The sequence below is a fragment of the Notechis scutatus genome, chromosome 12 (assembly GCF_049901735.1).
Source record: "Notechis scutatus isolate UNSWTSFEM ecotype Mainland chromosome 12, rNotScu1.2, whole genome shotgun sequence".
Classification (NCBI taxonomy): domain Eukaryota; kingdom Metazoa; phylum Chordata; class Lepidosauria; order Squamata; family Elapidae; genus Notechis; species Notechis scutatus.
The window spans coordinates 3,283,843-3,297,500 of record NC_142020.1 but is presented as its reverse complement, the minus strand read 5'-3'; the positions used below and the strand labels follow the sequence as shown (position 1 = coordinate 3,297,500).

The window sequence follows — 13,658 nt, the reverse complement described above, 5'->3', positions numbered from 1 at the left end:
ATTGAGCATAAAATTTTTGTCACTAAGTGAGACATTTGTTCAGTGAGTTTTTAACTACCTTTCTTGCCACAATTGTTAAGCGAATCCCTGCAGTTATGAAGTAACACTAATTTGCAAAGTGAATTAGGGCTGCCCCGTTGACTTTGCTTGTCTGAAGGTCAGCAAACGGGGATCACGTGTTCCCTGGACACATATAATGTGACTCAGAATTTTGATCATGTGACCGTGGGGATGCTGCAATGGTCGCTAAGTGTGAAAAGCAGTCAGGGGTCACTTTTTTCAGTGTTGTTGTAACTTCAGTCACTAAACGAACTGCTGCTAATTCAAGGACTGCCTGTATTTTCAGTTCCCAGAAAAGTCTGGTCAATTTCTGGGGCAGGGGCTTGAGTGGCAAATAACTGATTTTGTTCCACCCATCACACTTCTTAAAATACTGTCAACTCATAAAATATTTCTATGGTCTTTTTAGAGTTGCCAATAGAAAGGGAGGGGGCTGCAGTGGGCAGCTTGCATTCCATAAATGTTTTCAAAGATAGTAACTAGGCGACTGAAGTTTCTGCCCAGCAAAATTCTAACTGGAGAGCCTGATTGATGACTCTTGGCTATGGAGGTGTCCCATTGGAGAATATGAATTAGGATACACCCAGCGGGTGAGGGGAAACCAGGGTCAAGGGTGACAATGAATGATGTGTCTCAGAGTCGGCTACACCCAGGCAACTAAACCAAGTGACTCTGGGCAGCTTACAATTCTAAAACAATTGAAAAGTCATTGAAACAATAAAACATCCATCCAATAAATAAGTATAAACAGCAGCTGGGTGTCAACTCATAAAATATTTCCATGGACTTTTTAGAGTTGCCAACAGAAAGGGAGGGGGGAAAGGGGTTTGAAAGAGCAGTGTGGCAGCTTGGAAATCGAAAGTGCATTCCATAAATAGTTTTCAAAGATAGCAGCTAGGTGACAGAAGTTTTTGCCGTGCAAAATTCTAACTGGAGAGCCTGATGGATGACTCTGGGCTATGGATGTGTCCCATTGGAGAATATGAATTACGATACACCCAGGGGGTGGGGGAAAACCAGGGTCAAGGGTGACAGTGAATGATGTGTCTCAGAGTCGGCTACACCCAGGCAGTGCCGGACTTGTTAACTCCCAATAAATCCTTTTGAAGTTTTGGAAGTTTGGCTCGAGACTCATGATTTAAATGGGGGGCGGGGGTAACTGCTGGAGCCCTGACAAATACCCAGGCAGTCCTCAACTTATGACCTTGAGGACTGTTTCAAATTCTGATGGACCTACCTGTTAGTTAGATTTGGAGTCCCAATGGTTGCCCTCCTCCCTGGTGCAATCACTTGACAAAACTTCAGGCGTTTGGCAATCAGGCAATCATGTCACCTCATTGTACAAGGTTGTTTTTTCCAACTTCCATTTATTGGTAAAACCGGGCCCATAATAAAACCACTGGTTCGCTTAAGAATTGCAGCATTCGCTTAACAACTGCGGATTCATTTAATGACTGTCACAAAAATGTCAAAAAATGGACCAGTCACCAACCTGCGTTACAACCCTCACAAGTTCCAAGCGTGGTGGGCAGGTCTCATTACGTTTATAATTCAAGGACTACCTGGATCCAAGAATTAATTACAACAGAGCTGGAAGGGACCTTGGAGGTCTTCCAGTCTAGCCCCCTGCTCTGGCAGGAGAAACTATACCATTTCAGACAGGTGACTGTCTGGTCTGTTTTTAAAACCTCCGGTGATGGAGCGCCCAATGATTTCCAGAGTCAAGCTGTTCCACTGGTTAATTGTCCTCCCTGTTAGGAAATTTCGCCATAATTCCAGGTTGCCTCTCTCCTTGATTAGTTTCCATCCATTGTTTCTTGTCCTGCTCTCTGGTGCTTTGGAGAATAATTTCACCCCCTCTTCTTTGTGGCAGCCCCTCAAATACTGGAAGACTGCTATCCTATCCCCTCTAGACCTTCTCTTCTCTAGACTAGCCAAACCCAAAACCTGCAGCTGTTCTTCTTATGTTTTAGTCCCCGGGCCTTTGATCATCTTAGTTGCTCTTCTCTGAACTTTTTCCAAAGTCTCAACCTCTTTTTTGTAGTATGGTTCTTTGCTCATTTACAGTTTACTGAAGTCTAAACCTGGCTGGTTTCCTGCCTCCTCTCCCCTGAAACAACCCAGATTACTAAGGAGGCACCGGAAGGATAAAAGCTACCCCATCACCTGCCTTGTCAAGCTCAAAAAACTCCATCCGTTCCGCTTGGCTACAGCTTCTGCCAACGGGAGAAACGTTCAGCATCCCATTTCGGAATTCAATGAAAGTGCCCCTAAAAAAAGAGAAGAAAATCATATATATATGTTGTGACTGGAAGGATCGATCCTGCTGGGAGTTTTGACTCTGATGACTCTGAAGATGGAAGGTTGGAGCCTGCTGTGAATGTGGAGTCTGAATTATCAGAGGACACAGATGTGAGCCAGGAGGATGAGAGACTGTCGGAGACAATCCTCCCCAGAACCTTCAACTTCACTCATGCCAGCAACTGATCCACAAAATGAGCCAGAGGCTTCTAGTGAGGAAACTGACAGATCTTGGCTTGACGCTAGAACTAGGAGAAGATTGAAACGTCAATCTGAAGGGAGGCGTCAAGCCAGACATTGATTAGAGAGACTGACACGCCCATCCAGGTGATTTAAGGAGGCGTGCTGACTCTCAATCTTTGCTTGGAAGCAAAGTGTTTGATGAGTCGAAAGGATACGTTTGGAGCGGCCTTTGTGATTTATGGACAATTCTGAATTGCCATGCAGCTCCGGGCGGGACGCACATGGAGCGTTGAGGGAGGGAAGGGGACACCCGCCTAGCCAGCCAGATCAGCCGAATCAACCCTGGCGATCAATGGGGTGACAGATGTCGCAGCCAGATCACCCTCACATCCAATATATATATATATAGTTGGAGATCAGAATAATTTATCATTTTCATTTATCTCTGCTGTCCCCTCCCACTGGGCCAGGAGACAGCAGAGGTAAATGACTTTTTCCTGCCTTTATAATTTTTACCAATAACTCAAGGCAGCGATCACACACACATACACAATACTTTTTCCTTCTCCTCCCTTCTGTTTCCCCCGCAATAACAACCCTGTGAGGTAGGTTAGGCTGAGAGAAGCACTGGCCCAAATCCTCTGCAGTTGTTGGAAATATACCACCAGGACTTTCAGCTAGGATGTTTTGAGCAACGAGGATGATTGAAGAACAGTTGCAGGAACTGAGTATGGCTAGTCTAGGGAAAAGGAGGACTAGTGGGGACACCACAGTGGTGTTCCAGTATTTGAAGGGCAGCCACAAAGGGGAGGGGGTCAATTTATTTTCCAAAGCATCAGAGGGCAGAAGAAGAAAAACAAAACAATGGATGGAAACTAATCAAGGAGAGAAGCACCCTAGAACTGAAGAGAAATTTCCTGATCGTTAGAACCATGAACTAGTGGAACAACAGCTTGCTTCCAAAAGCAACCTCCATCACTGGGAGTTTTTAAGAAGAGACTGGATAGCCACTTGTCTGAAATGGTACAGGTTCTCCTGCTTGAGCAGGGGCTGGACTAGAAGACCTCTAGGGTCCCTTCTGACTGATTGATTCTGACTGAGCTGCACTCAACCAGAGTAACGGCATAATTACCGAAGAGAATCTATCTGTTTGAGGGGTGTTTCTAGCACAACCTATAATGTTCAAGAGCTGCATACTGCATAAAAAGGAGCGGGGAAGTCAGTGCTCTCCTTGTTTAGTGTACAGGTGCCCTGCAAGTAGAAAGCTAGCATTCAAGAGACAGCAATCAGGATTCCCTCCCTGATTTGCTAGTTTACACTGGGAGTTTTGCAACCTAAACCCAGACTGACATGTTTATTCTGCATGGAGGAACAGATATGATATTGGTTCATTATTTCATCAAAGAGCAGAAGGTGACAAAATTATTTGCCTGACTCTCTGCATGACAAAAGCAAGAGGCAGCCTCTAACTTTCATGCTGTGACTTTCCCAGAGTGGTGGGTTCGAAACACTTTGCTTTTTTGATGTTGTAGCGTTCTCAGGAAATGTCCTATATTGTGATTATTATAAAGCAGAGACTTGAATTTTATGATCTTTTCTGCAGTGGTCATTATATGAGTTGTAAAACAAATGCTCTGGTTGTTAAGCAAATCCATTGTTTATTATGGACTGGGTTTGCTGAAAACCAGAAGTAAGTGTCAATTTTTGGCAAAAACGTAAAATGCTGTTAACTATGCGATGCTGCAAATGGCTGTAAATGCAGGCTGGTTGCCAAATGCCCAAAATGTGGTCACATGACTATAGGAGTGTGGCCATTGTACCTTTGGAATTGGGTCATATGTACTCCTGGGGAGGTTGGTCATAACTTTGAACTAAGTGGCTGGTCGTAAGTCAAGGAGAGATTCAACACGGAAATAAGGAGAAACTTTCTGACAGTGAGAACAATCAACTGATGAAACAGAAGTTGCCCTCGGAAGTTGTGGGAGCTTCATTATTGGAAGCTCTGAAGAAGAGACTGGACTGCCATCTGTCAGAAATGGTGTAGGGCAGTGGTGGCTAACCTTTTTGGGCTACTGTGCCAAAAATTGTCCGTGCGCTTGCACACTTGCACTCTCATGCCAGCACCCAGAAGGCAATGCGCCCCTCCAATGCCCCCTATGCATGCGCGCGCAATCCCCACCCCACCCACCCACCTCCGCCACCCACTTACCTGCACTGCACCTTCACAGCTGTTTTTCAGCTGGTTTGAGGCCTTTTTTGGCCTCTCAGAGGCTCGAGGGAGGCTTCTGCAGGCTTAAAAACTAGCCCCGTTTTGTCACTTCTGGTATTTTCAAAAAATGATGAAAATCGTGATGAAAATCAGGGCTAGTTTTCGGCCTGCAAAGCCTGCAGAAGCCTTCCTCAAGCCTTTGGGGGGCCAGAAAAGGCCTCAAACAGGCCGAAAATCAGCTGTGAGGCACACACATACGCAGTGAGATACGTTTGCCTGCAGCTCGCATGCGTGCCATAGGTTCGCCAACACGGTGTAGGGTCTCCTGCTTGTGTGTGTGTGGGGGGGGGTTGGACTAGATGACCTATAAGGTCCCTTCCAGCTCTGTAAATCTGTAAAGTCAAAGGCTACCTGTATAGGAAAGCACTTTTACGCACCTACCTTTTCCTGGGGAGCTTAATTTTTGCAATGTAGCTCAGGCAGTAGTTGATCAAATCCTGAAGCAGCTCTTCCCCCAGATGGTCTTGGATGCTCTGCTCAGGAGAGGCAAAGAAAAATCAAAACAGAGTCCCAAACCTCCAGAAGCAACTCTCAAGAAATCAGACCCCAGCAAAATACTTTCCGGGTTCTATTTCTCAAAGCTTGGAGGATGGTTTCTTCCTGAATCTGGGGGATTCTTACTGGCCAGGCTGGGATCAAGTGGGTGGGGTCCCCATGGGGTGATTTTTACACGGGTTCAGCAACCATGATTTGGCCAAAGGTCCACCTTGTCTCTCATCAAGAGCCTCAGTGGCACAGTGGTTAAAGTGCAGTACTGCAGGCTACTTCTGCTGACTTCCATCTGACTGCAATTTGGCAGTTCGAATCCCACCAGGTTCAAGGTTGACTCAGCCTTCTGAGGTGGATAAAATGAGGACCCAGATTGTTGGGGGCAAGAGGCTGACTCTGTAAACAATTTATAGAGGGCTGTAAAGTAAAGCTAAGGTAAAGGTAAAGGTTCCCCTCGCACATATGTGCTAGTAGTTTCTAGCTCTAGGGGGCAGTGCTCATCTCCGTTACAAGCCAGTGCGGTCTGAAGACGTCTCCATGGTCATGTGGCCGGCATGACTAAACGCCGAAGCTGCACAGAATGCTGTTCCCTTCCCACCAAAGGTGGTCCCTATTTTACTACTTGCATTTTTACATGCTTTCGAACTGCTAAGTTGGCAGAAGCTGGGACAAGTAACGGGAACTCACTCCATAACGTGGCGCTGGGGATTTGAACCACCAAACTGCCGATTTTTCTGATCGACAAGCTCAGTGTCTTAGCCACTGAGCCACCACGTTCCCTGTAGCACTGTAAAGCGGTATATAAGTCTAAGGGGTATTGCTATCACAGCTAAACATCTTCTTTTCTTTCTTTTTTTTTTTTTTGCAAAAGAATAATATAGCTTTACCATTCACCATTGTTGCCAAATTAGGTGACAAATGGAGATGTCCAAAACACCAAAGCAGAACACACCAAAACAGGCAACCAGCATGTCAAATAAAGGCAAAAAGCCTTGAGCTAATTATCATAAATCAGATCATGCTAAATCAATGTGAAAGCCCAGAAAAGACCAAGGATGATCCAAATGGCCTTCTGGAGAGGAAGAGCTGAGGGAGGAACAGGATGTCTTGGGAAATCAAACTGATATTCTTTGCACTGGAATCTTTTCCTTCAAGTTCCCAATAAACAGCCACTCAGCCTCTGGGACCGAATTGATTTTAAATCTGCGTATAGGTGAGCCATTCTCACATCTTTGGGCCAGCAATTCCGTAAGGTTCATTGTGCCCTGATTGAGGAGGCATTTCTGTGAAGTTTGCTCTGTGAAGTATGCTGTGCAGGAGATCCAGAGTTGAGAAATACGCAATGTTTCCAAAAGAGACCATTCTGAGGCCAAAATCACCCCTTGCCTTGCACATTAGGAGGAGCCCCACTGTGAATGGAGTGCCTCAAGCCCAAAGTATTTGATTTACTTATTTAGTTGTCCAATTTATCAGCTGTCCATCTCCATTTAAAACCCATTTTTAAAAGAATACATTAAAAGATTGTAAGAAGCTATAGGGAGGGGTGTCCAACCTTGGCCACTTTAAGCCTGGAGGACTTCAACTCCCAGAATTCCCCAGCTGGGGAATTCTGGGAGTTGAAGTCCTCCAGGCTTAAAGTGGCCAAGGTTGGACACCCCTGCTATACAGCAGGGGTCGGCAACCTTTTGGACCTCAGGGACCACCAAACTCATAATTTTATATCCCAGGGACAACTAACTGGTTCTGTGGGTGTGGCCTAATTTGTGGGTGTGGCTTGGTCATGTGATTGGCTGGGCATGGCTTGTATGTTATAAATTATAAATATTTATATAAATATTGAATTTTTTTATAAAAAAGAGCAACTTTTACCCAAAATCAGGCAAAGCAGTCAGGCAGATTGAGTTGCTCACAGAATCAAAGATTCATTCAGAAATCTATCTATCTGCCATCGGCTAGCTCAGTCTGTCACATAACATTTGCCAGCAAGCAAACTCACAAAATTAACTCACAACACACCATGTATGTAAATATTGAATTTTTTTTATTAAAAAAGCAACTTTTATCCAAAATCAGGCAAAGCAGTTGAGTTGCTCACAGAATCATTCAGTGATCTATCTATCTGCCATCGGTTAGCTCAGTCTCTCAAATTTGCTTGCCGCGAGTCTGCACTAAATTTGCTTGCAAGCAAACCTTCAGTCCTAAATGAGGTTCGGCTGTGCTTAGCTAGAAAGCAAGAAATCCAACCATTTCCTGCTTCCTAGCTAATCTAAATCTCCCAGCACAGAAGAACAGATGATGGTCGGAAAAGGAAAAAGAGCAATTTAGCAGGCAAGTTTATTGGGTAAGGAGTGAGTGGACAGGGAGGGTTCCCGCGGGCCATGTGGGCTGAGCAGCCTTGTGTTTCTGCGCAGCCTGGATTAATTGCTTTGGGAGGGTGCTCTGGGGGTGAGATTTCTCTGTGGCCCACCAAAATTTTCTCACGGCCCACCAGTGGGCCATGGCCCATCGGTTGGTGACCACTGCTATAGAGAGTCTCAACTTACAACCACAGCTGAGCCCAACATTTCTGCAGCTAAGTGAGGCATTAATTCAGTTTTTCTCCATTGCAACCGTCATAAATATGAATCGGTTGTCAAGCATCTGAATTCTGATCATGTGACAGTGGGGATGGTCATAAGTCACTTTTTTCAGGGTCGTCGTAACTTGGAAAGGTCACTGAATGAACTGTTGTAAATCAAGGCCTACCTGTATAGAATAAAATGTATAAAAATTTCAGCTCTCTTTTTTCTTTTTAACTGCACCCCACATCACTGTTCTTACAATGCAGGTAGTCCTCGAGTTACGATCATTCATTCAGTGACTTGAAGCTAAGGAAGGGTTTTACAACTAGTCTCCAAAGTTCTACAAGACTTCCTAATAATAAGTGGTTTTGGGTAACAAAGAAAAAAGTTTGGGAAGCTCTGCTTAACATCTAATCAGACACCGGGGTCATACTACCATACGTGGTGGACATGCCCCAAAGCCCAAAAATACTGGAAGACAATACACACGTGGTTGGAAAATATGATAAGACAACAAATGGATCTGAAACCTGAGACATTTTTGATGGGCATGATTCCACGAAATTACAATAAGGGTAAGACATATTTGGTTTTACACATCCTAACGGCAGCTAGGATCGCATATGCACAATGTTGGAAAAACCCAGAAATCCCTGCAGACGATATTATAATAAAAAAAAATCTGGAATGTGCAGAGATGAATAGGTTAATTCTAAAAATTAAAGGAAAAGAAGATTCGGACTACTTCATAACACGGGAACTATTCTATAAATGGTTAAATGACAGATATTGAGGTTAGAGGAGTGGAATTAGGTGAAATATGGTTTATAGGAGAAAGAAAAACAGATGGGTAAATATTACTGACTGTTATATAATTGATACTATAATGGAAGATAATGTATGTTACAATATGATTGATGCTATCATATTTGTTTATATATTACTGCATATTTGTTTATATATATATATATGATCATAATGATGTTTTTTGTATGTTAACAGTTTGGACAACTAGAGAGCACACTGTTCAACATAGAAAGGAAATGTTTGATATAAAACAATAAAAAATATTTCAAACCCTGCATTAATATCAATATATGAGACAAAATATGTCAGTTGATCCTAACTTACAAGCTTACCTGCTTCTCAAGAAGTTTTCCATCCTTGTATGACACCAGACCATTTTCAGGGAAAACATAGTCATATTTTCCAACCACTACCCTCCAAACAAGGAAGGAAAAAAAGGAGTTTTAATTTATATTATTCAGTTCAGAGAACATTTCCATGAAATTAACAGAAAAAAAAAATCTTCTTTCCTATTTCTCTGAATTCATAAAGCACCTGATATTTTTTTATTAAAAAAAAAAAGTCGGTACAGCCACCTCAAAGCAATTGGGTAAATTAATGGCATTCAGTTGCATATGATGTGCGGTAAATATGCCCAAGGATAACTGACAATCTCTGTGCCTCTCGATGCCAAATAACTACACAGAAAACTGGTGTGTTAGGAAGCAAAGTGAGAGTTTCTAACATTGTGTTTATTTACTGTACAAAAATGCCTCTGGGCCCCAAATAGACCAAACAGCATCTTTGAAAATGAAGATGGCAGGTTGGGTGCCACTCACTCTTTGAAATATCTTTATTAATTGCATGTTATTTTTCACTCTTCTTTTTTGTAAAGCTGAAAACCACTTTTGAAAAATGATTTTTGGCATGAAAAATTCAAATCACTCCCTATTGTTCCAATATCACTTTTAAGACTCTGTATTGTGCTGATGGTGTAAATTTCTTTTTGTGGCTGGTTGCAAACCATTATAATAAAGTTACCATTAAATCAGAGGTCTTCAAACTTGGCAACTTTAAGACTTGTGGACTTCAACTCCCCGAATTCTCCAGCCAGCATTGAATTGAAAACCCCCGATATTGCATTAATATTGCACTATACAATAGAATTCAATATAGTTACTGCCCTGGAATAGAAGCTGTTTTTCAGCCTATTTGTCCTTGTTTTTATTATTATTCTGTACCATCTGCCAGATGGTAATACTTAAAAAAAAGGGGGGGTTCCCAGGATGAGATGGATCTTTGAGGATGTTTTGAACTTTCTTAAGGCAGCAGGAGCTATAAAGCTCTTCCAAAGAGGGGAGAGGGCAACCCATGATCTTCTGGGCAATCTGCCCGTGCAATGAATGCGATAAAGAAGGCAAAGACAGCTGCCCAGCCCATAATGACAATTCAGACAACTTTGCTACTCCTGGCTGGGCTTCCCACGCCTTCACCTTCTTCTTACCGTCCTCCCCCAGTTGTTCTTGGATCTTTTCGAAGTCTGAGCCTCCAACCACGCCAACTTTCATCTTCTGCCTCAAAGCCTGTAGGAAATCTGCCATATCGGAGTTGATTTTCTGGATCGGTTGAAAAAGAGAAATTGGTGTGTCAATCAGATCAAACAGGGATTCCAGCAACACTCGCAAGCTCTCTTGATGGTCCCTATTATTATTTCCACACCACTCATTTATAATGTGCATTTCTTTCCATCTTGTTCTGAAAATGGTTCTGGGAGATAGGAGGGGAGGCCATGAAGTGATCCAGTGGGACTGAATTTGGGCCTTAAGCCCAAATTTCAAACTCTTAACAGACTAAGTGAATTGGAAGGGGCCTTGGAGGTCTTCTATTCCAGCCCCCTGCTCAAGCAGGAGAGGCTATAGTACTATTTCAGACAAGTGGCTGTCCAGTATCTTCTTAAAAGCTTCCAGTATTGGAGCACCCACAACTTCTGAAGTCAGAAGTTTTTCCAGCTTGCTTTCGTTCTTAATTGGGTTTAAAGAAATAAATTTCTTTGAAACATTGCAATAGACTTGGTTTTAGTGGGGCATATTGGGATGGCAGAGTAAAAAAATGACCAACTTTGGTAAAGAATGAAAAGTTAACTACTTCAATACAAATAGTAGCATAATAATACATTTCTTATTCTTTCTCTTTGTAGTAAAAATTACAATGTTTGAAGCAGGTTGTGTTCCTTTCATTCATTGAATATCAAATTACTGTTGTTATTAATTGAAGACACTCTGTGCAAGGTATTATTATTATCAAGCATTCACCGTGCAAAACATTTTACGAAATATAGGAAAAACAGAGCTTTATCTGAAGAATCTTACTTGACAAAAACTTGTTTCACTAAGCTTTACAACCGTTTGCAAGGTAAGGCAGTGTATTTATACGAAGTGAATCAATTAATCAAATCCTTATACAGACTATACAGCAGCATAACTGCAGGTGAAGAAATAAAATGGAGAACTGTCCTTTTCTATCATTGCTAACAAGGAAATAAAATGTCTAGCAGCTCATCAAACCAGGAAGTGGTCTTGAATTAGAGACAAGTCTTGTTATATCACTACTACATTTTTATTACGTTCTAATTACGGCCCTTATCATTAATTTCTTTGGAAAACGGTAACTTTGATCTGTGATGAAAGTAAGGTGAGGATTTAAGAAATCAGGACAAATGGCCCCAAACTACAAAGTTCAACAAACCCACAACTAAGTTTGGATAAATTACTCCAAGCAAGGAATAAAGAATTAAACAAGAAATGGAGCTGCTCCTTCTATCCAGCCACAAAGGATGCTGCTGTTTATTCATCCCCATCCAGCTTTACTCGCTTCTCATTATGAAGAGAGTCTCAACGATTAAGTGCAACAATGTGCTAAAAACTGTAATGAGGATTAAAAAAGAATAGCAAAATCCAAGATATGATGGAATACTGCATTAAGAAGCCTGGCCAGCAGAGAGCTTTCGGCTATTAATCAGAGAATAATGAAGAAGAAGAAGAATACAGGCAGTTCTTGACTTACAACAGTTCGTTTAGTGACCAGTTACAACATCAGTGAAAAAAGGGACTTATGGCCGTTTTTCACACTTACGACCGTTGCAACATCCCCATGATCAAAAGTCAGACAGTTGGCACGCTGACTCGTATTTACGATGGTTGTAGTGTCCCTGGGTCACTTTACAACCAGTTAAGTGTGACTTCACAATTGCAATGATTCACTTAACAACAGTGGCCAAAAAAAATCGTAAAACCGAGCAAAAACTCACTCAACCCCCGTCTCACTTAGCAACATGTATTTTGGGTTCAGTTAAGGTCACAAGTCGAGGACTGCTACCTGCAACTGCCGCCACCTAATCAGCAGGTGCAAACGTGCCAGGCAGTTGCGTTGCCGGCTTGCGAGGAGCTGCCTGCACCGCCTTCTTCCCCAAACAGGCTGGCTCCCGGGCTCGAGGCACTCTGCCCATGCTCAGAGGCCCCCTTCCAGCTCGGCCTCCCCCCTAGTCCCACCTGCCGAGGGGCGGTCAGCGTGCCGTCCACGTCGAAGAGGCAGAGAACCGAATCGCCCTCCATGGCTCTGCCCGTCGGCGGCTCCTTCGGACGGGATGCGCGGAGTTTAAAAAAAAGAAACTACAGGCCCCAGCATGCCTCCGGGCCGAGGCGATGTCTACACGCATGCGCACCCCTCCCTTGCAGCCTACCGGAGGCCTACGGAGAGTGCGTAGAGGCAGAAAGGAGCGGGCGGCGCTCGTCGCTTCCGGTTTTCGTTCGGCTGCCGCCCCAATGCGGGGCGGAAGAGTCGAGGGGGAAAACATACGTGGCCCGCGGGGATTTGTTAGGGCCGGTTAAGGGCAGAGTTCCTCCACCCTCTGCAGCTTTGGGATAGGTGGACTTCAACCAATTTGCCTTCAGGAGTTGTGGGAGGCTCTCAAGAAGAGACTGGACTGCCATCTGTCAGAAATGGTGTAAATCAGAGGTCCCCAAACTTGGCAACTTTTAAGACTTGTGGACTTCAACTCCCAGAATTCTCCAGCCAGCTTTTCTGGGAGTTTAAGTCCACAAGTCTTAAAGTTGCCAAGTTTGGAGGCCTCTGGTGTAGAGTCTCCTGTTTGGGTGGGGGTAGCACTAGATGACCTACAAGGTCCCTTCCCACTCTGTAAATCTGTAAAGTCGAAGGCTACCTGTATAGGAAAACACCTGTGCACTTACCTTTTCCTGGGGAGCTTCATTGTTGCAGTGTAGCTCAGGCAGTAGTTGATCAATTAGTTGATAATCTACACTCAGAATTCTCCAGCCAGCTTTTCTGGGAGTTGAAGTCCAACAAGTCTTAAAAGTCACCAAGTTTGGAGAGTTCCAATTTTGTTACCCTGTTAATTCACCACCCATCATGATTCCACACACACACACACACACACACCCATTGAACCCTATCCCCCATCTTGAAGTTGGAGGTGGCAAAACACGGATTTCACTCAAAACAGCGCCTGCCAATTCAGCCCCTCTGAAGTTGGAAAGGGCTTGGCCCGTTCAGAGCCAAAGCACAAAGACCCCTGAATAATTTTTCCTCGAGATATTCTCCCATGCATTAAAAGTGGAACAGCTCCCACTTTTGCACTATTATTATTATTATTATTATTATTATTATTATTATTATTATTATTATTATTATTATTATTATTATTATTATTATTATTATTATTATTATTATTATTATTATTATTATTATTATTATTATTATTTGAGATTCACAACCTTTGGGGCTGGTTGATAGCTCAACAGCTCGAGTCCTAACCAAGGACTTTTTCATTCTAAACAGATTATTTATTGTTATTATTATTGTTGTTCTTCTTGTTCTTGCATTACCCCCCCCCCAAAAGAGGAAAAACCTCGTGCTGCCCATCCAAACGCAAATTACTGAGTTGGAAGGACCCTTGAAGGACATCTAGTCCAACCCCGCTCAAGCAGGAGACA

At 43.2% G+C, this 13,658-nt stretch overlaps 1 protein-coding gene across 1 annotated transcript in view; it reads right to left on the bottom strand.

Moving 5' to 3' along the window:
- PMM2 (phosphomannomutase 2) overlaps nt 1-12,391 on the bottom strand; it is a 20,815-nt gene extending 8,424 nt beyond the window's left edge. Inside the window, exons 1-5 of the mRNA XM_026689178.2 lie at nt 12,198-12,391; nt 10,154-10,265; nt 9,003-9,079; nt 5,195-5,286; nt 2,231-2,330 (exon numbers count right to left, since the gene is read on the bottom strand). Coding sequence (XP_026544963.1) covers nt 2,231-2,330; nt 5,195-5,286; nt 9,003-9,079; nt 10,154-10,265; nt 12,198-12,260 — 444 coding nt within the window. The 5' untranslated portion in view covers nt 12,261-12,391. The remainder of the gene's footprint in view (nt 1-2,230; nt 2,331-5,194; nt 5,287-9,002; nt 9,080-10,153; nt 10,266-12,197) is intronic.
- Between the last annotated feature and the right edge of the window lie 1,267 nt (nt 12,392-13,658).